General features: G+C 51.5%; 1 protein-coding gene across 3 annotated transcripts in view; it reads right to left on the reverse strand.

Moving 5' to 3' along the window:
• The window catches only part of TANGO2 (transport and golgi organization 2 homolog), a 781,874-nt gene that overhangs the window by 109,950 nt on the left and 653,440 nt on the right, over positions 1-18,484 (reverse strand). For all 3 annotated transcript variants that reach the window (XM_086942620.1, XM_086942621.1, XM_086942622.1), the window contains exon 7: positions 4,820-4,890. In XM_086942620.1, coding sequence (XP_086798746.1) covers positions 4,820-4,890 — 71 coding nt within the window. The remainder of the gene's footprint in view (positions 1-4,819; positions 4,891-18,484) is intronic.

An 18,484-nucleotide genomic window follows, 5' to 3' on the forward strand; every position in this document is an offset into this window, starting at 1 on the left:
ATCCTGTAGGGAGGCGTGCAAGATAACACCTGTAACTCACTCACCCTCCGGGCAGATGTAATCGCCCCAAAACTGCTGTCTTGATGGCAAGCAGCTTGAGGGGGCAGTTGTGTATAGGCTCGAAGGGCGTACAGATAAGATAAATGAGGACCAAATTAAGGCCCACTGCAGCATAATAAAGCGCATGGGTGGAAACAAGTGAGCCAGCCCATTTTAAAAAACGATTTACAAATGAAGATCTAAAGAGAGAGGGTTGGTCTGGCAGCCGCAAAAAATGCAGCCAGAGCAGAAAGGTAACTTTTGATAGTTCCCAAAGCAGAGCCCTTTTGGGCAAAGGTTAGAATAAATAGAAGAACAGTGGAAAGAGAAGGAGAAAGAGGGTCAATTGGGTTTTCTGTACTGTATAATACAAATTTCTGCCAATGCCAGGCTTATACAGTCTTTGTGGAGGGCTGCCTGGTCGCCAAAATAACGTTACATACTTTGGGAGGAAGGTCAAAAGCCATCAACTGCCACCGCTCAATCTCCATGAAAGAGGCACACAGTTGACATGTTCGGGTGGAGAACCCTCCCCTGCTGCTGCGCCAGGAAATCCTCCCGAATGGGCAGCCTGATCGGAGGATCGATGCTCATTTTCGGTCGTTCTGGATACCAGACTCTCATCGCACAGTCCAGAGCCACTAGGATGACTTGGGCCTGGTTGCTCCTGATCTTCTTCAGAACCTCGGGCAGGAGTGGAATGGGTGGAAAGGCGTACAGCAGGCTTGAGCTCCACTCGCAATGAAAGGCATTGCCGAGCATTAGCCGCCTTGGAAAGTCCAGCACGCAGTATTGCTGACACTGCGCGTTCTCTTCGGAGGCGAACAAATCTAACCAAGGTTCTCCCCCCTACTGAAAGAGACCTTGCCCCACCTCCGACTGGAGACACCATTTGTGATCCTCTAGGCATCGACAGCTGGGTTTTTCCACGACCCCACCCCGCCCTGCTTGCTGCAGTACCACATGGCGGAGGTGTTGTCTGTGAACACCTGCACCAACTACCCCTTGACAGAGAGAAAGAATGCCTTCAATGCCAGCCGAATCACTCCAAAAAACTGATATCGAGCCAGACTCCGCCAGAGACCGGTGTCCCCTGATATCCACGTCGCCCAGATTGCTGCCCCATCCCAGAAGTGACTCATCGGTCTGGTTGGGGAAGGGAGAGGGGTCTGCCACTGACCCAATTGCGGTTCGTCAACCACCACTGCAGATCTCTTGCAGTTCCTGTCGAGATCTGGACCACATCAGTGAGATTTCCTCGATGCTGTGCCCACTGGAACTTCAGGTGGCCATGAGGACAGAGGCTGAAACATCAGAATCATAACTTGAATATCCTGGACTTGCTGCTCGGGAGGATAGGCCTGAAACTGCAATGTGTCCAGAACAGCTCCGGTTAAAGGGAGCGTCTGAGAAAGAGTCAGGTGTGACTTCGTTACGTTTATAGAGTACCCAAGCAAATGCAGGAGGTCGCTGTAGTTAGAAGGTGGGTGACGACAGTCTGGGTCGAGGATGCCTTCAACAGCTAGTTGTCGAGGTAGGGGAAGACTGACACCCCTAACCTGTGCAGATGAGCAGCGACCACCACCATCACCTTGGTGAACACCCGAGAGGCACTGGTAAGGACAAAGGGGAGTACGCTAAACTGAAAGAGCTTGTGACCTACCTTGAACCGCAGATAACGCCTGTGGCCTGGCAGGATGGGGGTGTGAAAATACGCCACCATCCAGTCTTCTTGGTCTGGGGCAGACAAGACCTGAGCTAGAGTGAGCATCTGAGTTTCTCCTTTTCGAGGAAGAGATTGACTGTCCGAAGATTTAAAATGGGTCGCAACCCTTTGTTCTTTTTCTGAATCAGAAAGTAGCGGGAATAACAGCCAATGTCTACTTTTGAATCTGGGATACCTCTCCATAGCTCCCGTGGCCAAGAGAGCTGGACCTTTCTTTTGGAGCAATTTTAAATGTTCCTCTGTCAGCCGATCCTGATTTGGAAGAATGGGAGGAGGAAAAGAAAGGAAAGGCAGAGAATAGCCCTGCGGAATGATCTTCAAAACCCAGATGTCCAGTGGGGGAGATGAGGATGGATTCTCCCTGAAGTAGTGCAGTCTTGCAGAGACAGACTAGGAGAGCTTGGAGGCTGTGGCTGCCGAGGGCAGCGTGGCTGACAACTTCTGGCTTTCATTCCTAGGTCAGAATGAACTATGTCCTTGAACGGCTTGGGAAGCCTGCGCAGGATGGTGACTGGGACAGAGCGGATGCGGCGGAATACCCCTGCCGTTGCCACGAAAGGGGCAAAAGCTAGACTGGCCACGAGGTAAAAAAAGAGAGGCTAAAGAATCTGGCTGTACCTCGAGAGTCCTTGAACCTCACTGGTGCTCAATCTGCCTTCTCTCCAAAAAGGTGGGTTCCATCAAAAGGCATGTCCATCAAATTTGTCGGGACATGGCCCGAGAAGCCAGTTGTCCTAAGCCAGATATGGCGCCTCAAGGCCATTGTCAAGGAAATCTATCTGTCCAGGCAATCAGTCGTATCAAGGCCGCACCTTATGGCAAATTTTCCTGCATCTCTCCTGTCCTTAACTACATGAGGGAGAGCACAGCCCGGGCCTCCTCCTAGACTTGTGGCAGCACTTGCACAACCGTCTTCCACAGGTAGTGGAAGAAACGGCATAATAAGCATGCAGTATTCACTGACGGCAATGCCAGGCTGGAGGAAGAAAACATCTTACCAAGTGAACCCAGCCTCTTGGATCTATCCAGAAGAGAACGCGCCCTGGGATGCAGAGGCCTGCACCACCAAGCTTTCGGGGGTGGGGTGTTGCCTGAGGAATTTTGGGTCGCCCGAAGCTTGGCGGTGGTGGCATGCAATTGTCCTATTCACAGGAGCCCCTGTGCGAGGATTGGACCACGTGCCTGGAAGGGCATCAGTTAGTGCTTCACTTAAAGGCAAAAAGGGGGTTGGGTGGAAGACCCAGGCTGAAACCCTCCGGTCAGAAGATTAGTCCTGACCTGCAAGGAGGGCAGCTCTAGTCTGTGGACCTCTGCCGCCCATAGTTTAAGATGCCACCTCCTCCGTAGCTACAGTTGGCGGAGACAGCATGCCAGTACCTGGGGAAGTATCTAGTCCACTGGCTTCCCAAGTTACCCATATCAGCCCAACTGCTCTGCAGAGTCATCCTGGTGTTCCAAAAGGTCCATAGATCCCTCCCATTTCTCTCCCGAGCCTAACACATCTTCAAAGTGTTCAGGCGACAAAATAGAACCCCTAGGTTCAATCTGTGCCGAACAAAGCTGTTCCGACTCGGTGTAATTGGGATAAGAATGGGGCTGGCACTACCGGCTGGTACCGGCAGGGCCAAAGGCACAGACTTCAAGTCGGACGCCGGAGGAGGTCGCAATGGCATGACCACTGTCGACCTGGATCAGATCCCCAATGTCCCCTGGCGTAGTGGCTGGACCCTATGGTGTTTAATCCGATGGGGCCCTTTCTGACCCAACGGGACCCGAGGGTTCACCAGAGGGGTAATCCCACTAAAAAACGTGAAATTCTTTGAGTGGAGGTCGCTCCAGCCCCCGGAAAGGGAAGTGCAAAGTCAACCCTGTCTCCAGCTCCGCAGAACCGTGCCAAGAGCGTTAGTGCTCCTTACATCTTTTGTTGACAGACGGCAGCCGAGGCGAAGATGAACACTGCATGGACTTCTTCTTGTACCTCTTTCCCGAGTGTCCCGAAGACCTCAAAAGGGATGAAGAGGACTTTGGGCTCCAGGAGCGGTCCAGCAACGACCTCTTCTTCGATCGGGACCTCTGCGGAGTCTCGCTGGATGTTGTCCATTGCCAGGCTGCAAGGAGCTTCATAGCCAGCTCCCACAAGGCCTTAGGAGCCATAACCTGACTATTTCAGCACGACTTTGAATCGTGTCCGCACTCAAGACACCAGAGACAGACAAGGTGGGGGTGGTAACCAACATCATGCGGTGGTAGGCACCGCATGGCTTGAACCCTGACATCCTCACACACGAAGCTGGAAAAAAATCTGTAGTCGAGAAAAAGCCTGTCAAAAAGCAACAGATGGGTAACTCTTGCTGTATTGGTGCTTAATTGACGAGGAAAGAAAAGAACTGACGTCCGAGTGCCTGGGTGTCACCTTTATAGGTGACCGCGACGTAATAACCGGTGCTACCAATGCCACGTTACGCAGAGCTGAATGGAGCTACCCGACGGCGCGCAAAAGGGGTATTGCTCAGCAAAAGTTTCCAGATCCAGCCTGAAGTCTGGGAAATTCAAATGCAAGGAATCTGCAGATAGAAGTCACTATCAGATAATGGTCGCACCCAGTAATTATCAGGTGGAGATTGCACAATTTGATAGATTTCAGCAGTTCAAACCTGCCAGAATTCAACAAGAGGACAAAGACTGGTGTTTAATGGGCTGTGCGAACTTTGATGTGGTGAGCACCAAAACGTGCAACAGGTTATTCCTCAAAAACTCGCAACAGGTGATAATTATTGCATCAGATGTAATCAGGCCCCTAGTAGGGTCTTATGTTCCCTAAACTAGGTGAATGAGACTGCTGATCTGAGTGACTTGGTAATGTGACAACTGAGTTTGGGGCGCCACTAGTCTTACCAAGATGAACATATGTGGGTACACAACACCACTATTGTACCGTACGACACAACCCTCACCCTGTGATGAAACAAAGCTGAACATGTATACTTCACTGACTGCACCCTCCATAGCAGAGACGGACTCCCACCTCCACACATTATGCCCAGAGAAACTCACCAGCCTTCAGGGCCACGGGCTCCGGCTCCCCCTGGGTCCCGTAGTAGTACATCGCATTGTCTTTAGAAGAACTGGAAGCAAAAAGAAGAAACAGTTAAAAGTCATGTGTGCCTAGCCCAAGACAATTCTTTGCTTGTGTTCTACAGGCCAAAGCTAGTCCTCTAGCAGGAGCTACATGTCACTGGAGCCCTGGACCAGGAGGGGCTGCCCTCAGGAGTGATCTTTCTCAGTCTAAGGCACTATCATTGTCAATGCACATAGTCCACAGTACTGATTGGTGCAGTGGGCTGAAGACTCTTCCACTAAGACCCTCTGGGATCTGTGAGAGGCAGTAGATGGGTGGATGGACAGGGCACTGTTGGCTCATCGACAGCACCTGCCTGACGCCTGGAGGAGAGCCTGCTGCTACTCTGGCCGCTCTCAATACTGGCACTGCGCAGCGGCATGGGTGTAGCATATAGTGCCTATGAGCTCCCCGATAAACACACAAATTCATACACACATTATATCCTCCAACCTTCGCCACAACTAGACAGAAGAAGGGTCCAATTTCTATCTGCTGCTGTCCGCCCAGTCATTCGCCAATTCCAAACACAGACGCCCTAGGCCCACGCCAGCGGTGCTGGGACAATCTTCAAAATGGGGTGCTGACATCAAAGATACATCACTGAAGTCGCAGGGACTGTGAAAAGTCCAAACACCACATAAAAAACACAAGCACAGCCAATAAACAACGCCCATGCGGCAGGAGGGTGGTGAGTGTGTGTAGCTTGTGATGCATTTTAGAGCATGCTGTTGCAAATGCTTTGCTAAAGCAAGGTGCGGTAACAGCCACTTGTGTACAGACAGGACATTTTCCATTAAAATGGCAACGAAATTCGGGCTGTCGTGCTAGTTTACTGATAAATCTATGTAGAGCATAAACAATATGTGGAAAACTGTTTCCAGCAAATATTGACCATTTGCACATCACTAAGAGGTGTCTTGTTTTTTTTTTTTTATCCTATTAAAACCTCTTTCGATTACACTTAAGAATTGCAAAACAAAGGTACTTCAATATTTATATATTTAGATATTTCAATAGTTATTTTACGTGCATTTAAATATTGCGAGTTATAAAAAACGGACTTCCTTTCCTTCCACACTCCCTTTACCCCTGCAAGATACTCAGATAGCTTCCTTTACAAAATTCTTCAGTTTTGTAGTCAAAAAAAGGAAAGTAAACACCAATATCCAAGATAAAAGGATAAGCAGCAATTTGACATAGGACACAGGCAAACATTTGACCTCTGTCTTTGAATGCACAGCAAATGTAACAAGATAAATATCAAATTTGAAGGCATTTTTATTGCTCATCCACCTTCTGAACTCCAGCATGCTTATTTGGGGGTGCTGCCGCACCTCCTGCACCCCTTCTCTCAGTGCCTATGCCCCACGCACAGTTCAGTGGTCATATAAATACACACACCACCCTGGGAGATACCGGGCCTCGTCACCCGTTTGTGAACCTCCAAGGGATGTGCCCAACGCCCACGAGGAGGGAGCTGCGTCTGCCTTCCTGCCTTGAGTATATCCAGTCACCAAACCCTCAACCACAGCAGAAGTGACATCATGGACCCTTCGACCTCGGTGGCATTACAGGGGTCACCACACCTCAGCAGACTGCTCTCCACTGCTAAGAGGTGAGTGGAGGGGCAACGAGAGGGAACTGCATCAGAACAGTGATAGCAAGAGTGACTAGGAAAGGGCAGGCATGGGAGGGGTAGCAAGAGTGGTGCCAGGGGTAGTGACTAGCGAAGGGCAGGCATGGGAGGGGTAGCAAGAGTGGTGCCAGGGGCAGTGACTAGCAAAGGGCAGCATGGGAGGGTTAGCAAGAGTGCCAGGGGCAGTGACTAGCAAAGGGCAGGCATGGGAGGGGTAGCAAGAGAGGTGCCAGGGGCAGTGATTAGCGAAGGGCAGGCATGGGAGGGGTAGCAAGAGTGGTGCCAGGGGTAGTGACTAGCGAAGGGCAGGCATGGGAGGGGTAGCAAGAGTGGTGCCAGGGGCAGTGACTAGCAAAGGGCAGCATGGGAGGGTTAGCAAGAGTGCCAGGGGCAGTGACTAGCAAAGGGCAGGCATGGGAGGGGTAGCAAGAGAGGTGCCAGGGGCAGTGATTAGCGAAGGGCAGGCATGGGAGGGGTAGCAAGAGTGGTGCCAGGGGTAGTGACTAGCGAAGGGCAGGCATGGGAGGGGTAGCAAGAGTGGTGCCAGGGGCAGTGACTAGCAAAGGGCAGCATGGGAGGGTTAGCAAGAGTGCCAGGGGCAGTGACTAGCAAAGGGCAGGCATGGGAGGGGTAGCAAGAGAGGTGCCAGGGGCAGTGATTAGCGAAGGGCAGGCATGGGAGGGGTAGCAAGAGTGGTGCCAGGGGTAGTGACTAGCGATGGGCAGCATGGGAGGGATAGCAAGAGAGCTGCCAGGGGCAGTGACTAGCAAAGGGCAGGCATGGGAGGGGTAGCAAGAGAGCTGCCAGGGGCAGTGACCAGCAAAGGGCAGGCATGGGAGGGGTAGCAAGAGAGGTGCCAGGGGCAGTGACTAGCGAAGGGCAGCATGGGAGGGGTAGCAAGAGAGGTGCCAGGGGCAGTGACTAGCAAAGGGCAGCATGGGAGGGGCAGCAAGAGAGGTGCCAGGGGTAGTGACTAGAGAAGGGCAGCATGGGAGGGGTAGCAAGAGTGGTGCCAGGGGTAGTGACTAGCAAAGGGCAGGCATGGCAGGGGTAGCAAGAGAGGTGCCAGGGGCAGTGACTAGCGAAGGGCAGCATGGGAGGGGTAGCAAGAGAGCTGCCAGGGGCAGTGACTAGCAAAGGGCAGCATGGGAGGGGCAGCAAGAGAGGTGCCAGGGGTAGTGACTAGAGAAGGGCAGCATGGGAGGGGTAGCAAGAGAGGTGCCAGGAGCAGTGACTAGCGAAGGGCAGCATGGGAGGGGTAGCAAGAGTGGTGCCAGGGGTAGTGACTAGCGAAGGGCAGCATGGGAGGGTTAGCAAGAGAGGTGCCAAGGGTAGTGACTAGCAAAGGGGAGGCATGGGGGGGTAGCAAGAGTGGTGCCAGGGGTAGTGACTAGAGAAGGGCAGCATGGGAGGGGTAGCAAGAGAGGTGCCAGGGGCAGTGACTACCGAAGGGCAGCATGGGAGGGGTAGCAAGAGAGGTGCCAGGGGTAGTGACTAGCAAAGGGGAGGCATGGTAGGGGTAGCAAGAGTAGTGCCAGGGGTAGTGACTAGCAAACGGCAGGCATGGGAGGGGTAGCAAGAGTGGTGCCAGGGGCAGTGACTAGCGAAGGGCAGCATGGTAGGGGTAGCAAGAGTAGTGCCAGGGGTAGTGACTAGCAAAGGGCAGGCATGGGAGGGGTAGCAAGAATTGTGCCAGGGGTAGTGACTAGCAAAGGGCAGGCATGGGAGGGGTAGCAAGAGTGGTACCAGGGGCAGTGACTAGCGAAGGGCAGCATGGGAGGGGTAGCAAGAGAGGTGCCAGGGGTAGTGACTAGCAAAGGGGAGGCATGGTAGGGGTAGCAAGAGTAGTGCCAGGGGTAGTGACTAGAGAAGGGCAGCATGGGAGGGGTAGCAAGAGAGGTGCCAGGGTCAGTGACTAGCAAAGGGCAGGCATGGAAGGGGTACCAAGAGTGGTGCCAGGGGCAGTGACTAGCGAAGGTCAGCATGGGAGGGGTAGCAAGAGTGGTGCCAGGGGTAGTGACTAGCGAAGGTCAGCATGGGAGGGGTAGCAAGAGTGGTGCCAGGGGCAGTGACTAGCGAAGGGCAGCATGGGAGGGGTAGCAAGAGAGGTGCCAGGGGTAGTGACTAGCAAAGGGGAGGCATGGTAGGGGTAGCAAGAGTGGTGCCAGGGGCAGTGACTAGCGAAGGTCAGCATGGCAGGGGTAGCAAGAGAGGTGCCAGGGGCAGTGACTAGCAAAGGGCAGGCATGGGAGGGGTAGCAAGAGTGGTGCCAGGGGCAGTGACTAGCGAAGGTCAGCATGGCAGGGGTAGCAAGAGAGGTGCCAGGGGCAGCATGGGAGGGTTAGCAAGAGGTGCCAAGGGTAGTGACTATCGAAGGGCAGCATGGGAGGGGTAGCAAGAGAGGTGCCAGGGGCAGTGACTAGCGAAGGGCAGCATGGGAGGGGTAGCAAGAGAGGTGCCAGGGGTAGTGACTAGCAAAGGGGAGGCATGGTAGGGGTAGCAAGAGTAGTGCCAGGGGTAGTGACTAGCAAAGGGCAGGCATGGGAGGGGTAGCAAGAGTGGTGCCAGGGGCAGTGACTAGCGAAGGTCAGCATGGCAGGGGTAGCAAGATAGGTGCCAGGGGCAGCATGGGAGGGTTAGCAAGAGAGGTGCCAAGGGTAGTGACTAGCGAAGGGCAGCATGGGAGGGGTAGCAAGAGAGGTGCCAGGGGTAGTGACTAGCAAAGGGGAGGCATGGTAGGGGTAGCAAGAGTAGTGCCAGGGGTAGTGACTAGCAAAGGGCAGGCATGGGAGGGGCAGCAAGAGAGGTGCCAGGGGCAGTGACTAGCGAAGGTCAGCATGGCAGGGGTAGCAAGAGAGGTGCCAGGGGCAGCATAGGAGGGTTAGCAAGAGAGGTGCCAAGGGTAGTGACAATCGAAGGGCAGCATGGGAGGGGTAGCAAGAGAGGTGCCAGGGGCAGTGACTAGCGAAGGGCAGCATGGCAGGGGTAGCAAGAGAGGTGCCAGGGGCAGTGACTAGCGAAGGGCAGCATGGGAGGGGTAGCAAGAGAGGTGCCAGGGGTAGTGACTAGCAAAGGGGAGGCATGGTAGGGGTAGCAAGAGTAGTGCCAGGGGTAGTGACTAGAGAAGGGCAGCATGGGAGGGGTAGCAAGAGAGGTGCCAGGGGTAGTGACTAGCAAAGGGGAGGCATGGTAGGGGTAGCAAGAGAGGTGCCAGGGGTAGTGACTAGCAAAGGGGAGGCATGGTAGGGGTAGCAAGAGTGGTGCCAGGGGCAGTGACTAGCGAAGGGCAGCATGGGAGGGGTAGCAAGAGAGGTGCCAGGGGTAGTGACTAGCAAAGGGGAGGCATGGTAGGGGTAGCAAGAGTAGTGCCAGGGGTAGTGACTAGAGAAGGGCAGCATGGGAGGGGTAGCAAGAGAGGTGCCAGGGGCAGTGACTAGCAAAGGGCAGGCATGGAAGGGGTACCAAGAGTGGTGCCAGGGGCAGTGACTAGTGATGCGCAGCATGGGAGGGGTAGCAAGAGTGGTGCCAGGGGTAGTGACTAGCGAAGGGCAGCATGGGAGGGGTAGCAAGAGAGGTGCCAGGGGTAGTGACTAGCAAAGGGGAGGCATGGTAGGGGTAGCAAGAGTAGTGCCAGGGGTAGTGACTAGCAAAGGGGAGGCATGGTAGGGGTAGCAAGAGTAGTGCCAGGGGTAGTGACTAGAGAAGGGCAGCATGGGAGGGGTAGCAAGAGAGTTGCCAAGTACAGTGACTAGCAAAGGGCAGGCATGGAAGGGGTACCAAGAGTGGTGCCAGGGGCAGTGACTAGCGAAGGGCAGCATGGGAGGGGTAGCAAGAGTGGTGCCAGGGGTAGTGACCAGCGAAGGGCAGCATGGGAGGGGTAGCAAGAGAGGTGCCAGGGGTAGTGACTAGCAAAGGGGAGGCATGGTAGGGGTAGCAAGAGTAGTGCCAGGGGCAGTGACTGGCGAAGGTCAGCATGGGAGGGGCATCACGAGAGGTGCCAGGGGCAGTGACTAGCGAAAGGCAGCATGGGAAGGGTAGCAAGAGTGGTGCCAGGGGTACAGAATGGCAAGCATGGGATGGGTAGCAAGAGTGGTGCTAGGGATAGTGACTAGCAAAGGGCAGGCATGGGAGGGGTAGCAAGAGTGGTGCCAGGGGCAGTGACTAGCGAAGGTCAGCATGGGAGGGGCAGCACGAGAGGTGCCAGGGGCAGTGACTAGCGAAAGGCAGCATGGGAAGGGTAGCAAGAGTGGTGCCAGGGGTACAGAATGGCAAGCATGGGATGGGTAGCAAGAGTGGTGCTAGGGATAGTGACTAGCGAAGGGCAGCATGGGAAGGGTAGCAAGAGTGGTGCCAGGGGTACAGAATGGCAAGCATGGGAGGGGCAGCAAGAGTGGTGCCAGGGGTAGTGACTAGCGAAAGGTAGGACTGGGAAGGGTATGAAGAGAGGCGCCAGAGGTACAGAATAAGTCGACAAGCTAGGAGTAGCAGCTGGCGCCCCAAGCTGACCTATAATTGGCTTCCAGGTGCTTGATGCTAGGCAGCAGCCTTCCAAGCACTAGGATAGCAGTCGAGTTGTCTACAGTCATGCTGAAGGGCAGGCCCCCTCTGGAGCTGCCCGTGACCCCACTCCAGGCGCGCATAACGACAGCCACTGGCCATTACTTACCACCAGGGCAGAACTCAATCTTCCCTGTGACAAACCAATTACAGGCCCCGCCGTAGCTCCTAATTTACGAGGCCTGGTCGGGGCTCTAGCGCTCCCGCTCTTCCAAGTACAGACCCTCCCTGCCTGGCTGTAAACACGCCTTCCCAGAAAGAAGTGCGTGCACTGCGAAACCCAGGCGCACTTCATCAGAGGCCTCGGAGCATTTCTCATTACTTCGCTCCAGTGACACCTTCCCTACTGTGTCATCATTTCCTGTTGTGATGTCATCTATGCATCAGTTCACTTCTGTGGTACCGACATCCTTACTCTATCCAGTATTGATCAGGCATCGATAACGATCAGTCCTTATTGGAATGCCATCCGTCCCCATTATGAAGTAACCATATGTAATGAAGTGTGTAGTAAATGTCCTCTCCACTGTTCTTCTCTGGCTAGACTGTACTATGATATCTGTGACATCATGGAATGCCTGGGTGTCCCTCTGACTCACAGTGCCTCTCTCTAACTTACTGTGGCAGTTGGTCATCTCAGGCTGAGCTGCTAACAGCTGGCTCCTGGTGGGGTTTAATTCTGCTCTTGACCTGTCTACCTGACTTGGAAGGAACTTACAATAAAGGATCTTAACTTACACAGTGGACTGTGCATCATTCCGTTACCACAAAGTGTTGCTGCTGTGATGTCATCGACTCCCAGAATAACGTTTTAAGCTCCATATGATAGCATGTCACCTAAACCTACCATAATGTAATCAGACCTTATTCTGGGGTCGTCCGAATCTAGCGTGGCCACAGAGCCCTATAATAATGTGATCAATCTCTGTAGTGGCGTCATCAGCAGACCGCACCCTCTGTGAGTGAACGCCGGAGCTTTGAAAAGAGACCCAAGATGGCGCCAGAAGCCCTTGAGGCACGCAGGGTGGCTTTCGCACGACCAGTAAGCCTGGGACAGAGTGGGGGACACCTAGCTGGCCTCTACCCCTGTCATATAACCTTTAAAAAGCATAAGCATTCGGAAACGTAAAGAGGGACAGACTTTGATAGAAATATGTAAGTTTTAAGTTTATTGAAAGCCGAAAGAAGCCCTTGCACCATGGCAGGTTCTGTTGTCCAATCAACTTGGAATGACGTCAGAGTTCCACATCCTCGACACCAAATGTCCGGGCTTGAGCTAAGAGTACAGGATTCAAGCAGAGAATCAATGGCAACAGGATAAACACAATGAAAACGCCAAGCAGCACACACCTTCTCCTTTAAAATAACAGAAAAATGTGACATCTTCCAAATACCTTGGACTCCTATCTGACCTTCTGGCAGTGGCATCAGCCGGGGAAGGAAGGACATTGACCGGGGTACAGCATTTGAACAAGGAAGCTGGTGCCACCTGCGATATAGAGACTTGGCAAAAAAACATGCAGGCAACCTACCATCTCAACATCATCAATGCCCTTGGACACCTCAACAACATCCTCTAAGCACCCATCAGCAGCAGCCTGGTCAGCCAGTACAATCCATCCATGAAGCCACCCACCTCCACCCGACACACAAGGGCACTGCCTGACATCCAATCGCAGTTTTTTCTTCGGAGACCTTCCTTGACCCAACCAGGGTTTTCAGTCCATCAACACCACAACAGCTTGCTTCTTTAACACGCATCCGTATATAACACCACTCGCTAGTCCACTTCCTCACTCCACCGTCCAGCCAGAATAAAACAGTTACAAGACTCTAGGTTGTAGTACATGAAAGCGCAATCCCGGTGGAACTATGGGGATTCAAAAACTTCACTTAAACTTCAATGTACACCTTGCCCACCAGCAGTGGAAGATTGCACCCCACCCTTAAAGAAACACTTCACTCTAACAGACTGCTGTACTTTGGCTTCTAAAATGCCTTCCTATCTACAGAGATTAATCAAATTACACCATCTAAAAGTAGCCTCACGTGTAAAAGGAAGCCCTGCTGGAAATTAATTACACAAGCCATGAAAGGCAAATTGCCAGTAATACGTATGATCATAGCAGTGACACCATCAGGTGATACGTCACATAATCCGTAGGCAAATTTCCCATGGTCCCTTTTGGAGCTATACATTACATAGGTGCATTTTGCATTATTCAGCTTATTCAAACACTAGCATTGGTTAATCCTATATAATTTGCCTCATTTTTCCATTACTTACCACTGACAGACCTTGAGTGAATTGTTCTTTCAATATTTGTACTATATTGTTGTGGCTTTAATACCGACTTGCCAACATAGTGCATCTACAAGATCGCCTCCCAACACATTGCTGCTTGAAGTTAACTCCTTCGATGCTGATGACGGAACCGCTCCGTCATCAGCCGCGGTAGCGCTGTGCTGATGACGGAGCGGTTCCGTCATGGCCCGCTCGCCGCGCCTGCGCGGCGCGGATTTCGCGCCTGCGCTGGGCGTTCCATTGAGCGGGCGGGGCCATGACGGAACCGCTACGTCATGAGCACAGCTCATCCGAGGCTGGTGACGAAGCGGTTCCGTCACCAGCATGGGCGCGCTGGGCGGCCGCCCGCCCCCTTAGCGCTGAGGCGGAATAGCCGCCGCAGCGAAGGTGCTTAAATGTATACTTTATTAACTCATTGGGATGATCAGAAAACAGCAATGACGGAGGACCACCTTAAAGGCTTCGAACCCCAACGTTCACCCACAGTGCCAAGATAACAAAGACCGCCTGGTACAGACTTTGTCTGCTGCAGGAAGTGAAACTGTTGACACCAGAAAGCGAACTTGAGCACTGCAGCGCTTGTACTCTCACATCTAAACAGTGGAAAAGCCTTCTCGATGGCCTCCCAGACTGACACTGGCACCCTTAGGCACATCCTACAGGCCTTAGTTATGTCTTATCTAGGACCAGAAATATAGGATCACATCACCCGGATCCTGATGGAACTGCACGGACTGTAGTCCCCACCATCTTCAAAGCCAGCTGCATTACTTATAATGCCGGAGACAGCTACGTAATCCTCGCTGACCATGGATTGTAAAACATTCCTTTTACATGTAAGACTCACAGACCTTTTTTAACGTATCGCTGTAATATTTTAATTAATTCAATGATTCACAGCCTGAACCAGGTTGTCACAGTGTAATGATATCAATTACCCAATATTAAAATTCATACTTTTATAAGGCATCACATTCAACAGCTAATATAAAACAGACAACAGGTTAACCGGTACATATACAAAAACAATTGTTTGACCATTAGAAGGTCTTGTAACACTGAACAAATATTTCTCAATCACAATTTCCAACTGCACTGAGGTTGTCCGGAGAATCCGTCAAGATCTCGCTGGCCATGTCTCACGAAGCATGAATGTATTAGAGGAAGCCAGAAGCATTTGAAGTATTTACAGAGTGGCGTCTTCAAGGGCCACTATCGGCTGCTGGGTCAACGGCGGGGGACTTCGGGGCACACCAGGACAAGATGCGGGAACATGTTGGATTTAGGTGACACCAGGGGAGTGAGATCTTTAGCTTGACTTTCAGTGGTAGGATGGTGTCAAGTCCCCCTTAGTTTTTAGGTTGAGCCTAGGCAGCATGCATGCTCTGTCTGCAAGACCTGTTGTTATCTCCTCTATTGGCATGCCCATGAATGACCATTTGTTCGTTGTTGTTTCATTTATAAATACGGGGTTTTTATTGGTGCATTGGGTCTGATTCTGCCGCCTTAGCGTGCTTGGGTCACGCCCAGGCAATTTCACTCATTGTTTGCTTGCGTTGGCCATCCCAATACATTCGCAGTTCCTCCTGGTCATCCTGATTTGTCTTTTTATTTTGTAGGCTATCAACATTGTTTTAGGCTTTCAGGCCGTTTCACGGAGCAATGCTCTGTTCAGCACCTGCAAAGTGGCAAATTCTGTCTGATAGCTGTTGAGCTATGGCAATAGCTCTAACTCAAAAGAATGCGTGTTTTTTGCTCTTATGGCTCGTTTTCGAATTAGACATACTGCAAGACTTCAACTGGGTAGTCTACTTTCGCGGGAGTGGCCTCCTGAAACTGGACTTGTGTTTCCGGCAACACCTTCTCTTATGTTCAGTGATGTAGAACTTCGCCTCTCATCCCCTAATTGCTTTTGGTTTAATGCATACTACTCACGCAACTGAGTCGTGACTGAAGCCCAGGCACCATGGACACATGTGTAGGTCCATGGCTGACAACGGATTCCTGCATTCCGGGCGCAGTTTAAATTCGGTCGTTTTTGGCAGGGACATTTTCCCCAGCACATTGTTGTAGAAGAATCTTTAAGTCACTGAAAGAATGACAAATTTGGGAGTGTAACTCTGGATCCATATCAGAGGGCTCAGAAAGAAAGGAACTGACGTCAGCGTGCAGGGGTGGCGCTTATATGCGACTCGTCTCTGTCACTTCAGGGCTGGTATGGAGTCACCGGCCACTCACCAGCGTATGCGAGCACTGATGGAAAATGTATCTGGATACAGTCTGGCCCCGGAGAGTATTCTAAAGGTGAGGAAGTATTAGACAGAGAGAAAGACACACACTTGGACTCCTTCAGATGACAAAGTTCTTTAGCATTGTACAAAGTATAGCGGGGTATCATCAAGTACCCGTTCTTCACTATTAACAGACTTAATGTACACAAGCATGTGCTGTCATTTGTACACACATAACCCCTTTGGTGTTTGTACGGGAAGCATCGTTTACATTGTGGCGATTACACCGCAGTGCATTTAGAACGCTGCCATTGCAACGCAAGTGTTACATCGACTTGCAATGGAGGGCGCTATAACCAAAGGAATTGTAAGATTTACTATTCCAACACCTTCCCTACTATACGTAGACTGATGTTGGAATAGTAAATCGAACTACTCATAAGTCCAGCGTCCTCCAACGCAAGTCATAATGACTTGCGTTGTAAAAATTGCGATGTTACATACTGCGATAATTTTGATCGCGTTGTAACATCAAATATTTGTTTGTACTCAATGGTTCAGTTTGGCAGGCCCCATAAAACTATGTGCTACTAAACAAAGGAGGCGAAAGAAGCCAGAAGGATGCCCAAACCAGCTGGTGAAGTACCGCTGAACAGAAGCTGAAAATCAATGAGGACTGTGGGAACATGAAGAACAACCTGATAGAACTGCAGAGAAAAAACAAACAAGGGGATGGACAAAGGCTAGTGAAAAAAGAAGTGTAAAAGAGGACAAGCCGCTTAATGCAAAGTGTTGGCCAGTGCCAACAGATGCCATTCCTGGATCTAAATACATGTCTGTTTACGTAGAGCTAGAAGACCGGCTCCCTATTCTGAACTACACTAGTTCCTTTGGTCGACACCACGAGCCAGTCTGCACACCTCTACCTTTACCGCTGTCTACCTACCTCGCGGCTCTCTACTTACCAAACTCTCTTTCTATACCTCATTTAGTCATTGCTCTGTCCGCTCTCCTTCCAACCTTGCTCGATCTACTTCGGACTACCCCCTTGTCGCTTACTCGTAACACCTGCTGCCTACTGTGCTTGTGTCTACCTCTCCCTTCTCTTGCTACCTCAACCTTTCACTATTCCATCTCTCTCTCTCTCTACTTCTGTATCTTGTTGCATCTCATCTCTTTTTACCTTACAAATCACTTAATCATCACTCTTCTTTCACTGCACCTCTCGTTGGCTACCTCTAGGTCAACTTTCCCTACCACCCGCTCTTCTCTGCATGAATTACCCCTCTGAGTCATGCCTCTTGCCATACTGCCCCTCACCTCTTCTACCATAACCCTCTCTCACATCTTCATGTCTCGACCTCACGCCTCTTCGGTGCACCTGTTGATAAAGGACAGGTCTGCCGCACGGCGCTGGAGAGAGTGGGCACCCATGCTTCAATTTCTTTGCGGCAAGTTCAGTTCTGTAAGTTTTTCAATATTTGCCTCATCACACAGGACCCTCAAACCTGTGCGGATTGCTCTGTGATTCTTCTGCAGTGTGAGGATGGACCGAGAGCAGGGCTCTGTGGTCTGAAGGGTCCATGCTAGAGAGAAATGACAGTGGTGGCAGCAACAAATTACTGTCTTTCGCCTTAGAGGGAGTTCTGCCTACTGGCCTCTCCAGAGTTTTTCAATGGGTCGACAAGTCCCCTGCAAGTAGGTCCATCCAAGCCCACTTGGATGGAATGACACACATCTATGTGACCATGTTTACACAGTAGGGGATCCGCGACCATGCATTAATCTATTTTCCTGCATTGGGATGGGATCTACAATGGAGGGTTGCAGACCCCCAATTCAGATACTTTGTCATGGGCCAGGCTTGAGGACAGGAGGCACAGGATCCCTTTGTCGTACAGGGAAAACCCACGCCCCTCCCTGTTTCACTCTTTACCAGAAGTGTTACCCACTCCAGATTAGGTAGTGGTCCTGTGAGGAAGCCTCCTCCTCTTTTTAGATTTTGCTGTGGGTCTCTCCTGACAGGAGATGACGAAGTCCACCCCATCATCCTGCTCACACTACAAGATAGAGGCCTTGACTGGCCCAGTCTCTGAGCAATACACTAAAGGCAAGAAATGCCTGAAACTGGTCTCAAAGGTGGACTTGTGGACTACACAAGTTGTCTGCAAACTCTATGTATGCATGAGGCAAGCCACTGAGCCAAGCTTTTTCTACCAGAATCTGGGAATCCCACACCAGTGGAGACTATTGAAAAGCTTCCGAGCTACAGGCTTGGGGCACTGACCGCTAGCTCTCCTTTGCCAGGTTTGGGGTGTGAATCTGGCGAGGTCAACAGCCTGCTAGGGGAGCTGCTATGGACCTGCCTTACAGGAAGGAGCGGACAGGTTTCTAAGAGGGACATTTCTTGCTCTCTTGCACGAGGGAGGCGCGGCCTAGAGGACTTGAGGCACGATAAACTGAATCTCTGCGTTTGGTGTGTAGTTATGGTTTGCATGACAGTTGTGGGAGTCAAAAACTGCGCTCATGGTAACTTGAGAATTTCAGTGTTTTTCTCGGTTTCAATTCTGAACTGAAATGAATGATAACTGTGTTTTCTTAGGTGAAGTTGTGAGCCTTCTTGAAACACATGTTGACGTGTAATAGCTAAAGTCAAAGCCAACTATAACTTCACTTTAAGTTTTGTTTCTTTCAGTGTTGTTTTTTTGTTGCTCATGTGCCACATACAAGAGTCCCCAGAGCTCAGCCCTCCAGAGCAGGCGGCCAGCCCTTTGTGTACAAGGCGTTTGCAACAGCTCACGTTTCGCTCTTTCCCTTTCGTCCCTAGATAGGTCACCACCTTCCTCAGCTCTGGATATTCCCTCTTCTT

This window comes from Lissotriton vulgaris, chromosome 11 (genome assembly GCF_964263255.1).
Source record: "Lissotriton vulgaris chromosome 11, aLisVul1.2, whole genome shotgun sequence".
In the NCBI taxonomy this organism is placed as follows: domain Eukaryota; kingdom Metazoa; phylum Chordata; class Amphibia; order Caudata; family Salamandridae; genus Lissotriton; species Lissotriton vulgaris.